The sequence below is a fragment of the Pristiophorus japonicus genome, chromosome 1 (assembly GCF_044704955.1).
Source record: "Pristiophorus japonicus isolate sPriJap1 chromosome 1, sPriJap1.hap1, whole genome shotgun sequence".
Classification (NCBI taxonomy): domain Eukaryota; kingdom Metazoa; phylum Chordata; class Chondrichthyes; family Pristiophoridae; genus Pristiophorus; species Pristiophorus japonicus.
This window is the reverse complement of record NC_091977.1, coordinates 212,706,975-212,729,472: the sequence shown is the minus strand read 5'-3', so window position 1 is coordinate 212,729,472 and position 22,498 is coordinate 212,706,975. Positions and strand designations below refer to the sequence as shown.

The 22,498-nt window shown below is 40.6% G+C and overlaps 1 protein-coding gene and 1 pseudogene across 1 annotated transcript in view; both read left to right on the top strand.

The window, feature by feature from the left end:
- Positions 1-20,140, top strand: part of LOC139268349 (adhesion G protein-coupled receptor L3-like) — a 484,368-nt gene extending 464,228 nt beyond the window's left edge. Inside the window, exon 20 of the mRNA XM_070886428.1 lies at positions 18,047-20,140. Coding sequence (XP_070742529.1) covers positions 18,047-18,849 — 803 coding nt within the window. The 3' untranslated portion in view covers positions 18,850-20,140. The remainder of the gene's footprint in view (positions 1-18,046) is intronic.
- Positions 6,947-7,184, top strand: LOC139279052 (U2 spliceosomal RNA; annotated as a pseudogene).
- Positions 20,141-22,498: the final 2,358 nt, after the last annotated feature.

The window sequence follows — 22,498 nt, the reverse complement described above, 5'->3', positions numbered from 1 at the left end:
ATGGATAGGAATGTGTTACAAGGCTGTAACACAGTAAAAGGCTTCTGACGACCTCGATCACAAGGAAACAGAAATGCATTGCTTAGTCCTTGTATATTTATAGCTGATGACAGACTAAACTTTTTTGAAGAATTGCAAAGTTATCCATTTTTTTGCTGACCTTTTCTGTTTGATTGGCTTACTATTTGAGTTCATATCTTGTATCCCTTCAAGCAAAGTTTCTATCAATTCCCCAAACGTAGTCTTTGTACTAGCCAATATTTGCCCTGCATTGTAGAACAGCAAGAAGCTGTAAAGATAAATAATATATGTGGCCTCTGCAGGTGTCAGTTTTAACCACAAATACAGTTTATAATTCCAAACTATTTCTTTCAGAATTTTCAATGAAAATAGATAGATGTTTGCAGACTGGGAGATGGTTTGCAGTGGTGTTCCCCAAGGGTCAGCTTTTGGTCTTTTCAATTTTTATTAACGACCTAGACTCGGATGTAGAGAGCAGCAATATAAAGTTTTCAGATGATACGAAACTCGATAACATAGTCGATACTGATGAGAATAGTTATAGACTTCAGGATGACGAAATAGACAGAAGCATGGCAGATGGAGTTCAATGTGGAGAAGTGTGAAGTGATGCACTTTGGGAGAACTAATATGAAAGACAGTATACTATAAATGTCACGATTTTGAAAAGTGTAGATGAGCAGAGAGACCTTGGTGTCCATATACACAAATCCTTAAAGCTGGCAGGGCAAGTGATAAGGTGGTTAAAAAAGCATATGGTTTACTTAACATAAGAAATAGGAGCAGGAGTAGGCCATATGGCCCCTCGAGCCTGCTCCGCCATTTAATGCGATCATGGCTGATCTGATCATGGACTCAGGTCCACTTCCCTGCCCGCTCCCCATAACCCCTTATTTCCTTATCGGTTATGAAACTGTCTGTCTCTGTCTTAAATCTATTCAATGTCCCAGCTTCCACAGCTCTCTGAGGCAGCGAATTCCACAGATTTACAACCCTCTGAGAGAAGAAATTCCTCCTCATCTCAGTTTTAAATTCTAAGATTATACCCCCTAGTTCTAGTCTCCACTATCAGTGGAAACATCCTCTCTGCATCCACCTTGTCGAGCCCCCTCATACGTTTCGATAAGATCACCTCTCATTCTTCTGAACTCCAATGAGTAGAGGCCCAACCTACTCAACCTTTCCTCATAAGTCAACCCCCTCATCTCCGGAATCAACCTAGTGAACTTTCTCTGAACTGCCTCCAAAGCTAGTATATCCTTTCGTAAATATGGAAACCAAAACTGCACGCAGTATTCCAGGTGTGGCCTCACCAATACCCTGTATAGCTGTACTTGGGTTTTTAAACAGAGCAATCGAATATAAAAGCAAAGAGATCATGCTAGAATCTTATAAATCACTGGTTAGTCCTCAGCTGGAATATTGTGAAAAATATAGGGGACCACACTTCAGGAAAGATGTAAAGGTCTTAGAAAGAGTACAGCGGAGATTTACCAGGATGTTACCAAAGATGAGGGACTTAAGTTATGCCAAGAGGATGGAAAAGTTCGGACTGTTCTCCTTGGAACAGAGAAGGTTAAGAGGTGACCTAATAGAGCTTTTCAAGATGATGGGTTTTGATAGAGAAAAATTATTCCCTCTGGTTAGTGGGTCAATAACTAGAGGTCATAGATCCCAAATCATTGACAAAAGATCTCGAGGGGAGATCAGGAGAATTGTTTTCACTGAGTTGTCAGGATCTGGAACGCTCTACCTGAAAAGGTGGTGGAAGCTGATTCCATAAATAACTTGGACAAGCACTTCAGCATGAGGAAATTACAGTGTTATGGACAAAAAGCGGAGATGTGGCACGAATGCTCTTTCAAAGAGCCAGCACAGGCATAGCGGGATGAATGGCCGCCGTCTGTGATTCTATATCCAAGGTATAACTTAGGAGGGAACAAATTAGCATGTTATGTGAAGAAATATAAAGAATCATGAATTGCACTATACAAGCCATGAGTAAGAGCATTCTATTGCATAGCTATGGGCAGTGGATGCATGATGTAGGAGTACAACCATGGTAATAATTACCATGCAGTTCTAACTCACTCACTCAATTCACATGTTTATTCCTTTCCACCAGGAGTGAGCCTGTAGAAGTTGATTGGGATCAGCAAGTGGCGTAAAATGAGAAAACAAATAGACTGAGGCAGGCCATTTGTTGGGGACAAAAAGAGTCAAAGGGATCGCCCCATCTATTAAAAAAGGTGCAGAGATGGTTCCCTCACCCCCCCACCCTCCCATCCCCCCTCCCATGCCCTATCCATGTGCAACTTGCAAGGAAGTGGTACTTGGCGAACATTTTTGGCACAGGGTGTTATTCAACTCTCTGTGCACTGTGCTCAATGAATGGAGACCATAGCTGACCAAACTTGACCTGATTTAACCGAGAGTATACATTGTTCTCTGGGCTATTTTCCAGAGCATCTGGATCCAGGCAGACGTGTTGGCAGCACCACTGGCATCACAAGCCTGGAGTACATACATTGCAACTTCACGAACAAGATCAAATAAGGTGACCCATGCCATGTTGAAATAAATCTCCATGGGAAATCCTAGAAGATAGCAATAGGTATGTCCATCATGGACTTGACCTTCAGTATCATAGCCCATCACGGTGGGACTTACAGATGGCCCATCAGTATATGTAAAAGGCCTCCCCCGTAATTCCATCAACATTTAACCCCCATTGATTGGTGGGTTTGTACTGCTACATGATTCGTTCAGGACAGGGTTTTAATTGCCCTTCTCACAAACTGGTACTTATATTTTGTGTAGCAGGGCAATGTAGTGGTGTGGGATAGCAGCATTGTAAATAACAGGTGAACTGATAGACCAGTCTCAATATGGAGGGGTAAAATAAATATTTCTCCAACTGCCAACTATTGCATGAAAATCCATTCAATCGGGAAATGTGATATTTAAAATGAAAATTAAAGGTTGGATGTCGGGATTGTTGAGCAGCATTGCAGTTCCTTTGTCATCCAGATTGGACTAACGCTCCATGCAACATAGCCTAACCAATACAGATTAGTAGTATAGTAGTGAAGCATTCCCAGGGACTTAAACACACCAACATTTCAAATGTTGAGTCACTACATGTTCAACACAAAGTGGTATCCTGTACTGTGTTAATTAAGTTCTTTGAAGGTGGCCTTCAGAATGTGCATTGGGAGCATTTGACCATAGCATAATACAAGAATGTAGTTAACATGAATAACTTTGACATGGAAAGCAAAAATATGCTAGTTTGTGGATTGTACTAAAATAGTCAGAGCAAATGAAGAAAAGCACAAGCAGTTTCAGAATAATATAGATCTCTTTTGAGACTGAGCCAATAGGTAGCAGGTGCAATTGATGTGCAATGATTAGCATGGGGACAAGGAACCAAAATAGAGATATGTGTTAAATGGAAAAGTGTTGCAGTGTTCTGATAAGCAACAGACCTTTGGGTTAGAGTCGCCAAATCCATTAAGTGTCAGCACAGTGGTTAGCTTCAACAAAAAAAAATGAAGTGAGACTGGGAGCAGAAGAACAGAGTACAAACCTAAAGAGTAGCATCATTGCATAAGTTAATATGAATCTGGAGTACTGTATGTAGTTCTTTTCTCCTAATTATCAGCAGAATAGTATTTGTCTCAATGGCATACAGGTTGAGTCAAGAAGATTACTATGTGTATCAGGAATTCAAGTTATCTAGAAAGATTGAAGAAATGAGGCTCATTTCCTTTGAAAAGAGACCATTTGAACGAAGACCTAAGTTTTCAAGGTTATGAAAGGAATTGATAAAACTGTTTTAGGCAAATTGTTCACTGTGGTAAATGGTTCAAATATCAGGAGAACATAGATTTAGGATGGAAGGAGTACAAATGGAATGCTTTCATTCAAAGAATACGATAGATGTTCCTCTCCATGTTACACATCCTGACTTGGAAACATATTGCCGTTCCTTCATTGTCGCTGGATTAAAATCCTGGAACATAGAAACATAGAAAATAGGTGCAGGAGTAGGCCATTTGGCCCTTCGAGCCTGCACCGCCATTCAATAAGATCATGGCTGATCATTCACCTCAGTAGCCCTTTCCTGCTTTCTCTCCATACCCCTTGATCCCTTTAGCCGTAAGGGCCCTTGAATATGGCATCAACAACTCTCTGCGGTAGGGAATTCCACAAGTCAACAACTCTCTGAGTGAAGACGTTTCTCCTCATCCCAGTCCTAAATGGATTACCCCTTATCCTTTGACTATGTCCCCTGGTTCTGGACTTCCCCAACATCGGGAACATTCTTCCTGCATCTAACCTGTCCAGTCCCATGAGAATTTTATATGTTTCTATGAGATCCCCTCTCATCCTTCGAAACTCCAGTGAATACAGGCCCAGTCGATCCAGCCTCTCCTGATATGTCAGTCCTGCCATCCCAGGAATCAGTCTGGTGAACCTTCACTGCACTCTCTCAATAGCAAGAATGTCCTTCCTCAGATTAGGAGACCAAAACTGAACACAATATTCCAGGTGAGGCCACACTAAGGACCGATACAACTGCAGTAAGACCTCTCTGCTCCTATACTCAAATCCCCTAGCTATGAAGGCCAACATACCATTTGCCTTCTTCACTGCCTGCTGAATCTGCATGCCAGCTTTCAATGACTGATTTACCATGACACCCACGTCTCGTTGCACCTCCCCTTTTCCTAATCTGCCGCCATTCAGATAATATTCTGTCTTTGTGTTTTTGCCACCAAAGTGGATAACCTCACATTTATCCACATTATACTGCATCTGCCACGCGTTTGCCCACTCACCTAACCTGTTCAAGTTACCCTGCAGCCTTTTAGCGTCCTCCTTACAGCTCACACTGCCACCCAGCTTAGTGTCATCTGCAAACTTGGAGATATTACACTCAATTCCCTCATCCAAATCATTAATGTATATTGTAAATAGGTAGAGTAACAGCACTGAGCCCACTAGTCACTGCCTGCCATTCTGAAAAGGACCCGTTTATCCCGACTCTCTGCTTCCTGTCTGACAACCAGTTCTCTATCCACGTCAGTACATTACCCCCAATACCATGTGCTTTAATTTTGCACACCAATCTCATTTCTGGGATCTTGTCAAAAACCTTTTGAAAGTCCAAATACACCTCATCCACTGGTTCTCTCTTGTCCACTCTACAAGTTGCATCCTCAAAAAATTCTAGAAGATTTGTCAAACAGGATTTCCCTTTCATAAATCCATGCTGACTTGGGCCGATCCCGTTGCTGCTTTCCAAATGTGCTGCTATTTCAGCTTTAAAATTAATTCCAACATTTTCCCCACTACTGATGCCAGGCTAACCGGTCTGTAATTATCTGTTTTCTCTCTCGTTCCTTTCTTAAAAAGTGGTGTTACATTAGCTACCCTCCAGTCTATAGGAACTGATGCAGAGTCAATAGACTGTTGGAAAATGATCACCAATGCATCCACTATTTCTCGGGCCACTTCCTTAAGTACTCTGGAATGCAGACTATCAGGCCCTGGGGATTAATTGGCCTTCAATCCCATTAATTTCCCTGACACCATTTCCCGTCTAATAAGGATTTCCTTCAGTTCTTCCTTCTCACTAGACCTTCGGTCCCCTGGTATTTCCAGAAGATTATTTGTGTCTACCTTCGTGAAGACAGAACCAAAGTACTTTTTTAACTGGTCCGCCATTTCTTTGTTCCCCATTATAAATTCACCTGAATCTGACTGCAAGGGACCTACTATGTTTGTTTTCACTCATCTTTTACTTTTCACATATCTTTAGAAGCTTTTGCAGTCAGTTTTTATGTTCCCAGCAAGCTTACTCTCATACTCTATTTTCCCCCTCCTAATTAAACCCTTTGATCTCCTCTGCTGTATTACAAAATTCTCCCAGTCCTCAGGTTTGCTGTTTTTTCTGACCAATTTATATGCCTCTTCCTTGGATTTAATACTATCCTTAATTTCCCTTGTTAGCTACGGTTGAGCCACCTTCCCCGTTTTATTTTTACTCCAGACAGGGATATGCAATTGTTGAAGTTCATCCATGTGATCTTTAAATGTTTGCCATTGCCTATCCACCGTCAACCCTTTAAGTATCATTCGCCAGTCTATTCTAGCCAATTCACGTCTCATACCATCGAAGTTACCTTTCCTTAAGTTCAAGACCCTTGTCTCTGAATTAACTATGTCACTCTTCATCTTAATAAAGAATTCTACCCTATTATGGTCACTCTTCCCCAAGGGGCCTCGCACAACAAGATTGCTAATTAGTCCTTTCTCATTGCACATCACCCAGTCTAGGATGGCCAACCTTCTAGTTGGTTCCTCGACATATTGGTCTGGAAAACCATCCCTAATACACTCCAGGAAATCCTCCTCCACCGCATTGCTACCAGTTTGGTTAGCCCAATCAATATGTAGATTAAATTCACCCATGATAACTGCTGTACCTTTATTGTACACATCTCTAATTTCTTGTTTGATGCTGTCCCCAACCTCATTACTACTGTTTGGTGGTCTGTACACAACTCCCACTAGCGTTTTCTGCCCTTTGGTATTCCGTAGCTCCACTCATACCGATTCCACATCATCCAAACTAATGTCCTTCCTTACTGTTGCATTAATTTCCTCTTTAACGAGCAACGCCACACCACCTCTTTTTCCTTTCTGTCTATCCTTCCTAAATGTTGAATACCCCTGGATGTTGAGTTCCCAACCTTGGTCAGCGTGGAGCCATGTCTCTGTGATGCCAATTACATCAGCACTCCCTAACAGCACTGTGGGAGTACCTTCACCACAAGGAAAACAGTAGTTCAAGAAGACGGTTCACCACCACCTTGTCAAGGGCAATTAGGGATGGGCAATAAATGATGGCCTTGCCATCGCTTCTCGGCCTTTTGGCTAAGATCATGCGTAACTGACCTGACAGGGGAGTAACCATGACCCCAACGTGGTTCTCCCTGGATCAGGAAGGTGATTCTCCTTTGCTTTTTGGAAATAGGAGGTGGGTGGGGTGGTTTGACCCATCCACCTCCACGGAGGTGTGTGGGGGGCCTGACCCATCCACCTCCATGGCACGAACCTGGTATTGCAGTACTTCCAGGAACGGTGCAGTGGCTCTAGGCCTTTTGGCTAAGAGCATTGGTGCAGAGTGATCCTTTATGTGTGCAAGGTGACCTCTGGCGTTTGTGATTTGACAAAGAATTGGAAAGATTGGCAACGAATTTTAAAAAAAATGATGGCCTTGCCAGTGGCACCCACATCCCAAGAACAAATTTTAAAAAAAATTAAACTTACAGTACAAGCGTATTCAAATCAATCAATTAGAGATATTTTGTAGAGAGAGCAGAGATTGAGGAATATGCTGAGCAGTTGAGTAGGTGGATTTGATCTGTAGAAAAATAAGTAATGGGTTTCCTTGGTCCTCTTGAGCTTTTATTCCCTATGTTCATATGAACAAAGATGTTAATTTGAAGAATGTTAGGGCTGATTTCCCCAATCAGGTGCTCACAGGAATTCAGGTGACGAAATGATGGGCCCACAGCCCTGATTTTCTGTCTGTTAAGTTATTTTTATTCATTCATGGGATGTGCAGCTGAAGATGGTTAGGCCTAGAACACTGCCCTGAGAAAATTCTGCAATGATGTCCTGGGGCTTTATGATTGGCCTCCACCAACCACAACCATCTTCCTTTGTGATAGATATAACTCCAGGCAGTGAAAAGTTTACCCCCGATTCCAATTGACTTTAATTTTACTCGGGCTTCTTGATGTCACATGATCGGGCAGATGCCAATGTTGTTGCTTTACTGGAACAGCTTGGCTAGAGGCACGGCTAGCTCTGGAGCACAAGTCTTCAGCACTACACATAGGATATTGTCGGGGCCCATAGCCTTTGCTGCATCCAGTGTACTCAGTCGTTTCTTGATATCACGTAGAGTAAATTGAATTGGCTGACGACTGGCTTCTGTGATGATGGGGATGTCAGGAACATGCCGAGATGGATCATCCACTCGGCACTTCTGGTTGAAGATGGTTGCAAACGTTTTAGTTTTGTCATTTGCACTCGTGCTGGGCTCTGCCATCATTGACGTTGGGGGATGTTCATGGAGCCTCCTCCTCCTGTTAGTTGCTTAATTGTTCACCATTATTCATGACTGGTTGTGGCAGGACTGCAAATCTTTGATTTGACCCGTTGGTTGTGGGATCACTTAGCCCTGTCTATAACATGCTGCTTCCGCTGTTTAGCATGCATGTCGTCCTGTGTTTTAGCTTCACCAGATTGGCACCTCATTTTAGGTACGGCTGTTGATGCTCCTGGCATGCTCTTCTACACTCCTCATTGAACCAGGGTTGGTCCCCTAGTTTGATGGTAATGGTAAGTGAGGAATATGCTGGGCCATGAGGTTATAGATTGTGCTGGAATACAAATATGCTGCTGTGATAGCCCACAGTGCCTCATGGATGCCTTGTTTTGAGCTGCTAGATCTGTTCTGAATCTATCCCATTTAGCACAGTGGTAGTGCTACACAACACAATGGAGGGGTTTCTCAGTGTGAAGATGGGACTTTGTCTCCTACCAATGCCATCATGGATAGGTGCATCTGTGAAAGATAGATTGGTGAAGATGATGTCAAGTAAATTTTTCCTTCGTGTTGGTTCTCTCACTACCTGCTGCAGGCCCAATCTGGCAGCTATGTCCTTAAGGACTCGGCCAGCTCAGTCAGTCGTGGTGTTACCAAGCCACTCTTGGTGATGGACATTGAAGTCTCCCTCAGGGTACATTCTGTGCACTTGCTACCCTCAGTGCTTCTTCCAAGTGGTGTTCATCAGCTGAGGGAGGGTGGTAGGTGGTAATCAGCAGGAGGTTTCCTTGCCCATGTTCGACCTGATTCATGGGGTGCGGAATCAATGTTGAGGATTCCCACGGCCATTCCCTCCTGACTGTATACCACTGTGCCACCACCACTAGTGGGTCTGTCCTGCCGGTGGGACAGAACATAGCCTGGGATGGTGATGGGACAGTCCGGGACATTGGCTGAAAGGTATGATTCTGTGAGTATGTTTAAAATCATGATTGGGTTTCAATAGAGTAAATAAAGCAAACTGTTTTCAATGGCTGATGGTTCGATAAGCAGAGTGCACAGATTTAAGGTGATTGGCAAAAGGATTAGAGGCAACATGAAACATTTTCTCCACAGCACATTTTTATGATCTGGAATGGACTGCCTGAAAGAATGGTGGAAGCAGATTCAGTAGTAACATTCAAAAGAAAATTGGATTTGGAATGCCTGATAGGGCAGATTGAATTGCAGCTTTGAAAAGGGAATTGGATAACTAGTTTCTGGAATATGGGGAAAGAGCTGGGGAGTGGGACTAACTGGATTACTCTACGAAAGAGCCGGCTCAGCCTCGATGGACTGAATAGTCTCTACTGTTCTATGAATCTATGTCAGGCTGTTGCTTAAGTAGTCTGTGGGACAGCTCTCCTAATTTTGGCGCAATTCCCCAGATGTTAGTGAGGAGGACTTTGCAGGGTCGACTGGGCTGGGAGTGCCTTTGTCGTGCCCGAATCCGGTGCTTAGGTCGATGCTGGATATTCCATCCGGTTTTATTTTCATTATTCTTTTTAGCAGCGGTTTGATGCAACTTGCTAGGCCATTTCAGAGGGCAGTTAGAATCAATCACATTACATATGGAGCCATATGCCCAGACCTGGTAAGGACAGCAGATTTCCTCCCCTAAAAGACATTGGTGAACCAGATGGGTTTTTATGACAATCTGGTAGTGTCATGGTTACCATTACTGATACTAGCTTTTTATTCCATATTTTTAACTGAATTAAATTAATTGTACTTAATTTCCCCAGCTGCTGTGGTCAGATTTGAACTCTGGATCATTGGTCTCGGCCTCTGGATTACTGTCCAGTAACATAACCACTATGCTGCCATCCCCGATAATTTAAATAAATTTAAAATCAGTGGCCATGAGCCTGAAAATTCCCAACCAGCATTCCATGTGCACCATTCCTTATTAGGAGCAGCCAATTGGGAATTAGTTGAATTGATTGTCCACAACAAGTATGGCAAAACTAAGTTCGCATGGATGTTTTTTCTTGAATTGCAAATTGAATGGGAGAAAAATTGGCTTTATGCAGGAGATGCAGGAACAGCAATCTGCAGCCAAGCATTTGAATACAAATTCTGTCCATCTGAATGGAAAGCATGATTTAATACCCAGAGGCAGTAGGTGATAGTTATAATTGATCTTGTCCCCTGACACAGTAAAAATTTTAAAACTGGCTACAGTGGGATTATTTTAGTGAAAGGGTGAAAACAGGCACTAAATGACGCCGGTTTGAAAGTCTGGTTTTAGCACACAATCTTTGTCCTAATTGCTGATTGCCATAATTTGAATTTTACTCCCAATCAGCTGGTCGCTGTTGGCATTAGCTGAAGAGCTCTCCATCGAATGCCGTGCAACCTTGCTAATGATTCTCCGGCTGGCCATTCCAAGCACAAGCTTCAACTCCTTTACCAAAATGCTGTCTTGCACTAAACCCAGGCTAAACCGGCCTTGTAACTCAAAACCCCATCTTGTTCACCTCAGAGGTTCTTTAGCGCCTGAAGGAGCAGTTGAAAAATACCCCCTCAATCTCGTAATCTAGTGGGTAAGAAATATAAAACACCGTGTAGAGGAAAATTTTACATTCCTGGGCAGCTGATGAAGGTTCTTTTGTCAAGAAATATTATGGTGGCAGTTTTTGAAAAGAATTTGTTGTTTGGATGTGGGCGATGCTGGTAGTAGCTGTGTTTATTGCCAATCCTTAATTTCCCTGACATAGAGGTGGTGGGCTACCCTCTTGTACCCCTGCAGTCCTGATAGTGATGGTATTCCCAGTGGGCAATATGATATCATCCTTTTTATTAAATTAATAGCTAGGAAAGATCAGGGGTCGCAGTAAAGGTAACAAAACCATTGGATCAAGGTATCATCGAAATTACACTAATTTCTTCCTCCAATTTTCTTCACCTTGTGCTGCGCAGGGGTACAGTTCCACAGTGCCTCAGCAGGTTGCCATCTTCATTTGGATAAAGCTCTCGCAAGCTATTTAAAGTTGGGCCAACATCGCCATTTCTAACTGCCAATGTCCTCTCGCGACACTCAAACCTGGGCTTTAGTAGTAACGAGTGCTGGATGGAAGTTAGGAGTCGGAGCCCTTGCTCATGCTATTCCCCACTCACCGCCACCCCCCCCCCCCCCCCCCCAATCATGTCACATGCACTACGCTGGCTGAAATCCACTGATTTGAGTTCAATCCAGGGATCAAATCTGGGGCCAAATCCTGGTGGTCTTGGCTCAATGCCACACCATGTTGTGCATTTAATCACTAAGGCGCATTGAGAGTGCTGTTTCCATATTTTGCCAAAAGAATTCTACATTCTGTTTATATTCATGAGGTAATAATGGCTTAAGATGACATTATAAACACAAAAATGAAGCTGGAATGGATTCTTCCAACAATCTAAACCTGTGAATGCATTGTAGCTTTGAATTTCTTCTTTCTGTAGTTAATCCCTTACCAATATGTTTCATACCATGACCTCTAATACAACCTATGAAATCTTTCAACACTTACTCATATAGAACATAGAAGCACCATCCTTTATAGTACCTCCCCAAACAACGTAGATTTTTGGAGACTTCCAAGAGCCACAGTGCTACAGAATGGTTCTACTCTATTTGTTGATAGATACACATTACAAGCTTTGTTTTTGACATTTTTAAAATAGTGGCTCACCTTTCCTGACTGTGTGTCCACAAGTGTTTAATGTAATGAGTGATAGCACAGCAAATGTCAAGCAAATACGTTGTCTTGTGATGCGTTAGAAGTCTGTTGTGCGATATTAGGCTTGTGTAAGGTTCAAAGTTTATTGCGAGTTTATTTATCTGATTTTGGCAATCTCTATAAAAGAGAACCAAACTGCAAGAAAACATGTCAAGAAAATGTGAAAATTAAATGCAAGCGTTCTTTTATTGGATGTGGATTTTCTATTAAATATGGCCAGTTGGCACAAAACCCATGCCAGAAAATGAATGTTTCAAAACATGTCGTGGAATTTACATTTTGCAGGTGATCTCTCTTTGTATGAGTGAAGTATTTGTAAATGTAGAGCTGCCAAACTAAGGTACAATCATCCACCCAATTTACTAATGATGTATGGGTATTTGTGACTGTGTTAAAGTGTGTGATGAAGTTGAGAGCACAATAGATGGAATATTCTTCCACCATTTTGAATACTGAGAGATAGATGGCTGATGGTTTTTGGTCTGCCAAACACTTTGAACTTAAGCTGTTAAGTTTAAAAAGATAAATTTGTAGATTTTGAATACCACTTATCAAAGTATTTAGGCAACAATATAGTTTGTCAAAAATCTGTTCACCATTTGGTGACACATAAATATCATTGTACATATTAAAAATATTACCGACAGGATCAGCTAATCTCAACGAAAAGGATACAATTTCCTGAAAATTTTTGGAAAACGATTTTTTCATTTGTTTGCCAATGTAAGTCCTTTGGCATTTGTGCCTGATATTGTGAGTTCTCTCCCACATAATTTTTTCATGAAGTAGTGCCCTTTTAATGTCAGCCGCCTTCAACATTGGGTCTTTGCTGCAGGGACTGGGTTATCTGATGCAGTGCACCATGGAACTGGTCAGCAGATTAATAAAATGATTCTGCTTTAAAGATACCAGCTACCTATTTAAGTATCATCCTATTTTTAGTTTGAATAAATATTTATTAGTGATTGCTGACATTTACCTCTTGTATGCTGCTCCGAATGCTGAAAAATAAAAGCCATGGCCATTAAATCACCCTGGTTTAAATGTTAAATGGCAAAGTTGTTAGACATAACTAAAAGCCAGGTTGAAAATTTTTGAAGCTTTTTCAGTACCTATATTGGCCTAATGCTACACCCTATCCCTTTTAGCTTGCTGCTGCTGAGTACATAGGGAATTGGGTAATTCGATTTACAGTTGGGCACATGGGCTCTTGGTACAGAGCTCAGGCACTTTGGCATGTATCAATGATATAAATGAACATCAAGAAGGGATGTAAGGCATTATAGGGCACCTAACCTTGTTTGGACTTGGCTCATTTTTATTGAGTTGAGCCGGATCCCAACAGGTTTTGAATTCAGAGCCAATCCTGTACTGCAGAGGACATGTTCTACTTATTAAATTTCAGCTGTATTCTGCATTCAGTTTCTATCAGATCTTCAGAGTGAACTCAAAATTAACAGCCTCCACAGAAATTGGTTTTCAGGGGCAGTACTGTGAAAGCATCCAGTATTACCAACCCAGCCCTGCAGAAACGCATAAATCCTATACTCTGAAATACTGCTAATCTCGGCATAAGCACTTATCTCTTTAATCTGAACATGACAAATACAAAGTACTATCTGCAAAAGTGCATTTTTTGACCGTGATGCTTGCATAAGGATGATGTTGATTCATGTTTTTAACTTTTGTGGAGTCCATATCCGGTACTGCTTCCCTTGTCTTCTGTTTATTCTCTGTAAATCCATATTTCTCTGGTAATGTCACTGCGGTATTTCTCAGCTGTGTTTTGGTCTTGGGAAAATTGAAGCAATAAACTATGAAACCCTTTAAGCTGTTGCTGCAAATTGGGACGGAAATAATTAAAATTAGCAGAAAAAATCAATTGGATTGCAAGTTTTTTTTTACTGAGGGGCTTGATATCACAATGTACGTGAGGGTGAATCTAAGAAATCAAGTAAATAACTCTCGTTGAATATGTTAGTTTTATATAGAATAGGTTATGAAGGAAACAGCATTTATCACGTTAGTTCATTTGCAGATGCATTTACATTGTCTAAAGCATTTATTAATTTTTTTTGTAAACCTCAACATTTCAGGTCTGACTGTATTCAGCTTGTTTAATAATGTGACTTCAAGTTTTACCATTAAGAATATTTTATTTTTCTACATTTGCCTGATTGATCTTTTTCTTTGTTTGTCTTTCTCCGTCTGGCTGCTCCAGGGGCTATGGCTAACCATCTAATAACCAATGCTCTTCTTCGTCCTCATGGCACTAACAATCCCTATAACACATTGCTTGGGGATTCCGCAGTCTATAACAACCCCTCTGTCAGCATGTACAACACACAAGGTGTGCTACTCTGAATGTTTCGCTAAGCTATAGTGGCAATACCCCATCTCTGTGGTCTGTGGAGGCTGTATTCCAAAAATTGAGATTGATGAAAAATAAATCACAACAAAGTACTTGAACGTTTCAATTTAATCATTCTCTTTCACAGTGGCCGAAGATGATCATCGGTTGCTGGGAGTATTAATTTTTCATCAATTTTTGATCCATCTGCTTTGGGTGGGAAAGATTAATTTGCTTCTTGCTTTGAAGTTTAAAATGCTGTCTCTCACCAGTTTACCAATATACAGTCAAACCTCATTATAAGACACTTTTGTCTCATATTTATCTTTTGCTAAGAAATGCTTTGCCAGCTCCTGATTGAAGCTGTGACGTAGCCCTCAATATCAAGAGTTTTAGAACCTTCTGCCAGTTTGTAGTAACGAGGCTTGACTGTGAATATATTGTTACACATTTAACTTTTTCTTTCTATGTGTGTCTTTTGCACTTCTGGCCAAATTAGTTTTGGATGAAAGCAGAGGAAGCCAGTGGAAATTGTGCCCTTTTGCAAAGTTGCTGCCATTCTGATCATTTGGCTAGAACATATGTGGAGGAGTAGTCCTCAAAACGAACAAAATGTCTAACAATATGTATGGTTGCATTGGTGTGATGGGACTGAAATAATAGATTTCAGATAGCAATAAATTTAGATAGTTATTCAGTACAGCCTCTGTAGGCCAACCAAAGGGGTCTTATATTTTACAACCCTTTCACCAGCACAGATATCAATTTAAACATCGACTTCAGTCCACCTTTCCAATATGTTGCAATGTTTGACAGACATATCAACAAAACTAATTCGAGCAAAGCTATGTCAAAACTGCATTTGATCACTGACTTGATTACAATGAGCCGGTGAAAGGGTATATCTTTGAAACGGTTATTCAAAATATGTATGGGTGGTTCTGCAATGAGCAGTACAAACACAGCTGTTGTCATTTAAATTGTGCGATTGTTTGTTTCCTGCTTAAAAGCATTTAAATTAACCATTTATTATGTGTAGTGAAGATGGGATTTGTTAGATATTTTCTGCATACCATCAATCTATTTGCTTTTATTCATGTTTCTTCTACTGTCGCTGTATGCTTACTTGTGTTTTTTCTTTCCTTTTCTTCATGCTGTCCTTTAGAGCCCTACAGAGAGACAAGTATGGGAGTAAAACTAAACATTGCATATCAAATGTAATTTTTTTAGTTACCATTCTCTTCCAGCCAAACCTAGGTGATAACTGTGGTATAACACTAGTTGACCAAATAGATTTTTTTTAAACTAAAGGAATGTTTATTTTAGATAGCTTTCCCATGAAGCTTTGTATCCAAACCTATTCAGTTGAATTCCAGTAAGTTTGAATAAGTCTGATTAGGAAGCTTCAGTAGGAGGATACTCTAGTTCACAATTTTGTTTGCCCCTTTACCCCCTCAAATCTCTGTTAATTATTGGTGGGGTGCAAGTAGTCCGGCTTCCATTCTCAATGGATTGTTTCATGACCATAAAAGGTACTTTCTGCAAAGTGCATATAAAGACTGGTTGAGCTGCCTGGGAGTTTAAATGACTTTGTGAATTAAAGCAATTTGAATTACTTTACCCACTTTGTGCAAGTTTTCTTGCATTAACCTTTGATATTGTGAGTGGGAACCTGTACAGGAATATCCACAGTGTGCTCAGGCACATCCTTATTTAAGACTAAGATATGCTACACATATGGTAAGCAAAGTAATGTTGAGGATTACAGAGCATCAGCTTCGAATATTCAAAGACGCCACACCACATTTTTTCCTGAGAAATGTGGGCATTGTACTTGAGGCTTGGGTGGACCCAAGTTTAAATTTAAACATCAGGGTGTTGAAGTGAGAAATTGCACAACTGCCCATCTATCCATGATGAGTACGTGCTGGGGTGCCCTGTGTGTAGTGCACATGTTACTTTATTTTTTAATTCATCACGTTAAATTCTGTGCTTGTTACTCATGGGTTGGGGGTGGCCTATCGAGGTGGTTGATTAAGCCCTCAAATATATACACGTGGGACTAAAGGGAGAGGAGAAGGATTTGGCTTTTCAAATTGCGTGAAAGTACCTGTATACTGGATAGATAAATATTTTCATCTCGGAATCTAACCAGGTAATATTTATCTACCCAGATTAATGAATACTTTATCATTGATCAAAGGTGTGAAATGCATTTGGAAGGAGTCCCACTGCAACCCTTTACCGTCTAATGATAGCAGTAATCTTGAGCAGAAACTGCTTTCATTGATCATAAATGCTTTTTTTTCCTTTTTTTTTTGAATTTGAAAAAACCTTTCCTTCCATTGAACTAACTGCAACTATTTTGTGCACATTACTTTCACACTTTCAAACGGATGGTCTTGCTGTTGTCGTTGAGTGAGGATTTCATCTTTGTCAGTCAGCTCTGTTTGTAATTATATATATATATATATGCACCATTGTGCTTTTTAATTTGTCTGTGGTTTGTGTGTCCAGTTAGATATGCAACAATTCTTTGAAATCTAAGTAATCAATGCAAACGCTTTCATAATTCCTGATTTCCAACTTATTGCATTAAAAAAGAACGCTTTATTTTGCAAAGCTCATGCCTTACATATTCTTTTATACTGATTACCATTTCTAATTACAGTGAAGTGCGTAGCAAATACAATTTGAGTTTCTCTATAAATACATAATTCAATAGAATATTAATGTCCATCTTGCATCTTTTGTCCTTTTTGCTCTGCATTAATGTCAAAGATCACCCCTTGTGGAGGAGGCCTTCAATTGATCTTTGGCTTCAATTAACTCAACCTTTTGATAGTGTTTTGAAAAAGTCATGACAAATCAAATTCTCCAATTTATTCAAATACTGCGGCACATAACGCCTTACAGTTTGATCCCATTATAATTCATCTCTTAACTGTGCCACCCATGATTTCAGGGGATGAATACTGCAGCTCATCGAGGAAGACTGTGATAAAGTAGAAGAATATGGAATCATTAGCGGGGCTTATCTCAGAGGCCCAGGTTGATTGTGTGACGTCGTTCCCTCAATACCTCAAACAACCCTGTGGCAAAGACATATATGTTATGTCACTAAATTTGCTTGTTAGATTCTGTGACGAAGATCACCCCTTGTTGGTTACCAAAAGTATTTTAGGAACATAGGAACAGGAATAGGCCATTCAACCCCTTGAGCCTGTTCTGCCATTCATGGCTGATCTGTACCTCAACTCCATTTACCCGCCTTAGCTCCATATCCTTTGATACCCTTACCGAACAAAACTCAGTCTTGAAAGCTCCAATTCACCCAGCACCCTCAACCTTTTAGGAGAACAAATTCAAAATGTCTACTACCTTTTCCCTCCTAAATGGCCTTGCTCAAATTTTAAGATTATGCTCCCTTGTTATTTGTCCCCTGCCCCCACCCCTAGAGAAAATAGTTTCTCTGTATCTAGTCTACTTTCCCAGGGTATTCCTATATTCCTCAATGTGTCATGGAGGTCTTCTTTCCTGAACACCATAAATGATGCTGTGAAGAAGGTATATAATATTTTTATAATGCACTTTGTGACCATACATACTTAGTGAGTTTATTAGAGATGATATTGATTACTGAAGCATTTGAAATAATTGTTGCACTATTGTTACTCCACTTTGAGCATACCTAGTCTGTTACCTGAGATGCTGCGATCTCCCTTCCATCCCCAGAAGAAGCCAAAAGCTACGGTTAATGTGAATCTTTGTCTTATCTTTCAGAGGTGTTGCTGAACAATGCCAGGGATACAAGTGTCATGGATACTCTACCACTGAATGGTAACCATGGCAACAGCTACAGTATTGCCAGTGGAGAATACCTGAGTGATTGTGTGCAAATTATCGACCGTGGGTACAACCACAATGAAACGGCTTTAGAGAAAAAGATCCTGAAAGAACTCACTTCCAACTACATCCCTTCCTACCTGAACAACCACGAGCGCTCCAACGAACAAAACAGGAACCTCATGAACAAGCTAGTGAACAACATTGGGAACAGCAGTGAGGACGACGCGATCGTTCTCGACGATGCGACTTCATTTAACCATGATGAAAGCCTCGGACTGGAACTCATTAGAGAGGAGTCGGATGCCCCTTTGTTGCCACAAAGGGCGCATTCAGTAGAGAACCATCAGGCCCATCACTATCCCAGCAGGAGACGGATCCCTCAAGATCACAGTGAAAGTTTTTTTCCTTTGCTAACCAATGAGCACACAGAAGAACTTCAGTCACCCAACAGGGATTCTCTGTATACCAGCATGCCCGCTTTGGCAGGTGTGCCCATGACCGATGGTAGTGCTCCTCAGACCCAAAGCGCTCCACCACCAACTAAAAATAGTGACGGTGATGATGTATATTATAAAAGTATGCCGAATCTGGGCTCCAGGAACCATGAACAGCAACTTCACACTTACTACCAGCTAGGACGTGGAAGCAGTGATGGATTTATAGTTCCTCCCAATAAAGAAGGCTCCTCACTTGAAGGGAATTCAAAAGGACCATCACATTTGGTCACGAGTCTATAGGGACAAAGACGAACCCTGGATGCCTTGTTCTGGTTTCCCAGAAGCAAGTGAAAAGATGTGTGTATGCTTGAATCTAAATGCTGTTCATAAAACTGCTGAACTACTTTGAGAAGTTTTTATTCAGACCAACCTAGCAAGGCACTGCGTGGGAAGCAGCTGATAAGGAAATAGTCTGTTTTAAGGCAAAAAAAAATAAAATATTATTGAACTGATTGAGAGGGTTGGACATGTATATTGAAATGGCGTTAAGTTTTGCTTCCTTCAATAATGCTAAATTTTTAGCCTTTTTTCTCTGGTGTCTATTTTCTCAAGGACTTCTAACTGAGGCTTGGTGTAGGTTAGTGCCAGCTGTACTGGTGCAAGGGTATGGATTGCTATTTTTCTTTATTTTGTTTTTATTATCACTGTATATCAGTCGTGGCTCTCACAACTTAGATAAGTTGCAGTTTATCCAGCTGCAGAATTCCTTCAGTCTAAAGGAAACCTGTCCAATCTCCAAGAAAGGGAACTATTTCAAATTATATGCTCGACAAATTTTATGTTTTGCTGTAATAATTCTGATTATTCAAACTAATGACAAGAGAATTTTGAACAATTTCTATGTACAGATACTCGGCATTGCACATATATTGTAGTATGCTTTTTTCCTCCAAACTTATGTCTCTGTTGATGTAGTGAACAAGACAGTTTTTGTTGTGCTGGTCTTGCAAGTTTTGTCTTGCCAGTAGGAGCAGTGTTTTTTCATAAGTCTTTCTGTTGGGCTTTTTTTCCCTGACAGTTCCTCTGAAGACCACAGTTTATAAAGCTCATTTTATAGTGAGGCGATCATAACTACTAAGAAAAAAAACAATTTAAAAACTGTTTTAGGTTTTTCTCACTGTGTATTTTGAAGTGAAGTCATGTTTTTGCCAACAAAAAAAAATTAAAAAAATTAGGATTTACAGCAGGTACATCTTTGTTTACAATGCACTATGTTATTCATAAATGTGTTCAGCAATGAAAGTCCACAAAGGGAGCTAGGCACTCTTCTAGACACCAAGAAATCTTGGTAGAAAATAGTGGAACTCATGCATGTGGAGAAATAAAAAGTAGAAACATTTTTGTGTTAAATCTAGTCGAAGCACTAGGCACTTGTACCGTGGTGGTAAAAATATTGACTTATTAAAATGAAAATTATTTTGAAGTGAAAAAAGATGAACTCTCTATCTTTTTTTCTTTCCTTCCCTCACAGGAAATTTATTTATTTGACATTAATTAGTTGACGTAGTCATCCCTTTAGTAATGATCATAGCAGCACAATTTGTCGTTACTTTTTTTAATTTATGATCCATTTTGTATGGTTTCCAAGTTGAATGACCTCATTACTAATATTTGTTGTAAAAGTGAATCTTGTTTGCCAACAAATAAATGACTGATTACAGATTTACAAAATCTGAGTTGGCTTAAGATGATTTTTGTTTCCTCCTGTGAGCTTTGCTGTGTGTGTGCTCAACTAGCCCGTTGTCATTTATAAGACTATCCACAATCAAAAATAAGTTCTAATGAATTGTATGGGGACCACAGTGTATTTCCATTTGCACTTGTGAAAGGAAAGTAGCCAATTTTACAAGTTTATCCAGCATTGCTATCTAATTGACATGCTTGCTTAAAATGCTTTCTCCTGCTTTCCTGTGACAGTTCTTTATCTATATTAAACCATAACTAGCTCCGTAGACATCTCTGTTGCTAACTTTTTGTTTAAATAACTTTCCATATTTACAAGGTGCATGGGCTAATTTCATAATTTTTTTAAGACCCCACGGGCTGGATTTTCGCCGTTTTGCTGCCTCTGCGCCCCAGAGAGGGGTGTAATGGCAGCGGAATTCACTTCTGGGCAGGCGGCCAGCTACCAGCACCCTGCCGGGATTGCGGGGGAGCGGAGTAGTACCGCCCGGGAGAGGCTAACCGGTGAGCAATTCCCCTGGTTGTGACATCGTTTCGAGATTTGTTTTCTGCACGATCCGTAGCTCGCCCTAGTGGGACTGCCTGGGAAAGCTGGCGGTCCGAGCTGTACCGGCCGCAGTGAGGGAAGGAATGTCTACCTGAGGTAAGCCTGATTGTTTCTTCTTTTTTTTTTATTTTTGTGATTTATGTTGATGTGGCATTAGTAAGGTATTGGGAATGTTTTTGGTCTTTTTTTGCCGATTTATTTTCTTTTTCACAGGGAAGCCTCTCGGCGCTCCGAGGCCGGCTGTTTAGTTCGGGATTTTCAGTTGCTTACCCGGTCTAGCGCCCTAAAAGAGGTGTGGAACGCCTCCCTTTGCACACTGCTCCCCAATCAGAGCCCAGCTGGTCAATTTTGCGGCCGCAGACGCAAACCATTTCCCGACACAAATTTTACTGCTCCACCTGGATTAACGCAGCAACAGAGGCGCGACCGAATTTCCACCCTCGTGTTTTCCAGTCTTTCTTTCCCTGTCCTCTACAAACAGCAATTCCAGCATCAAGCCCAATTTGAGGTTTGATGACAATTGGCTTCTTTCATAGAATTACATAGAATAATATACAGCGGCAAAAAAGGCCATTCAGCCTAACTGGAGCAATCCAATGTTTATTCTCCATATGAGCCTCCTCACATCCTACACACATCAAACCCTTAATGCAGATGTAGCACTGCATGGCTAGTTACCTCTTAATTCTGCTTTTAACAATCTGCAGATCTGTGTATCTGTGCCAGCTGCAGCAGTGAGATTAAAAGAAAAGATTTGCATTTATAGCGCATCTTTCACGACCTCAGCACGTCCCAAAGCACATTTAAGACAATTAAGTACTTTTGAATTGTAGTCACTGCAGCAAACGCAACAGTCATTTTGTGCATAGCAAGGTCCCAAAAACAGCAATTTGATAATAACCAGATAATCTGTTTTAGTGATGCTGGTTCAAGGATAAATATTGTCCAGGACATGAGGAAAAGCTCCCCTGCTCTTCTTCAAAATAGTGCCCTGGGACTTTTTATGTTTACCTGCGAGGACAGACAGGGTCTCGGTTTAACGTTTCAGCAGAAATATGGCACCTCCAACAGCACAGTATTTCCTCAGTACTGCACTTGACTGTCAGCCTGGACCCAGGTATTACTCTGCTTTTTATATTGATTTTTTATTTACATATTCAATATACACATGCCTTTTAGAATTTTACAGCCTTGTTAGTAATGTTTGCACTGCCCCTGGTTTTCCACAACAAAGGAGCCACTCGATGAACAACCAACACTGCAAAACCAGAAAGATGAAGTGAAGATCGAAAGACAAAGACAAACTATCCACAGACTGGTTAAGACCTTTACTTGTCAATCCTGGGATGACCAAATATGATATTCCTAATTTTATTAGACAAAGGTTCAAACTCTCATCCCAAAATACTCTTGAACTAACTGTAAATAGCGCTTGAGATCTTTATGTTGAATTCTATGTTTGGTTCTATTTGTATGTTCTCTTTTTAAAAGTTTATTCTCAATTCCCCTTATGTCTCTTTAAGTGTCACATTGCGTTTTATTTTTCTGTTCTTTGTCACCTTTCCCTTTTATGTCATTCCATTTTTTTTATTCCTATTTGTAATTCTGTATTTTATTCCCTTTTTCTGTCTCGTGTTTAGAAATAAACAAAAGGCCAAA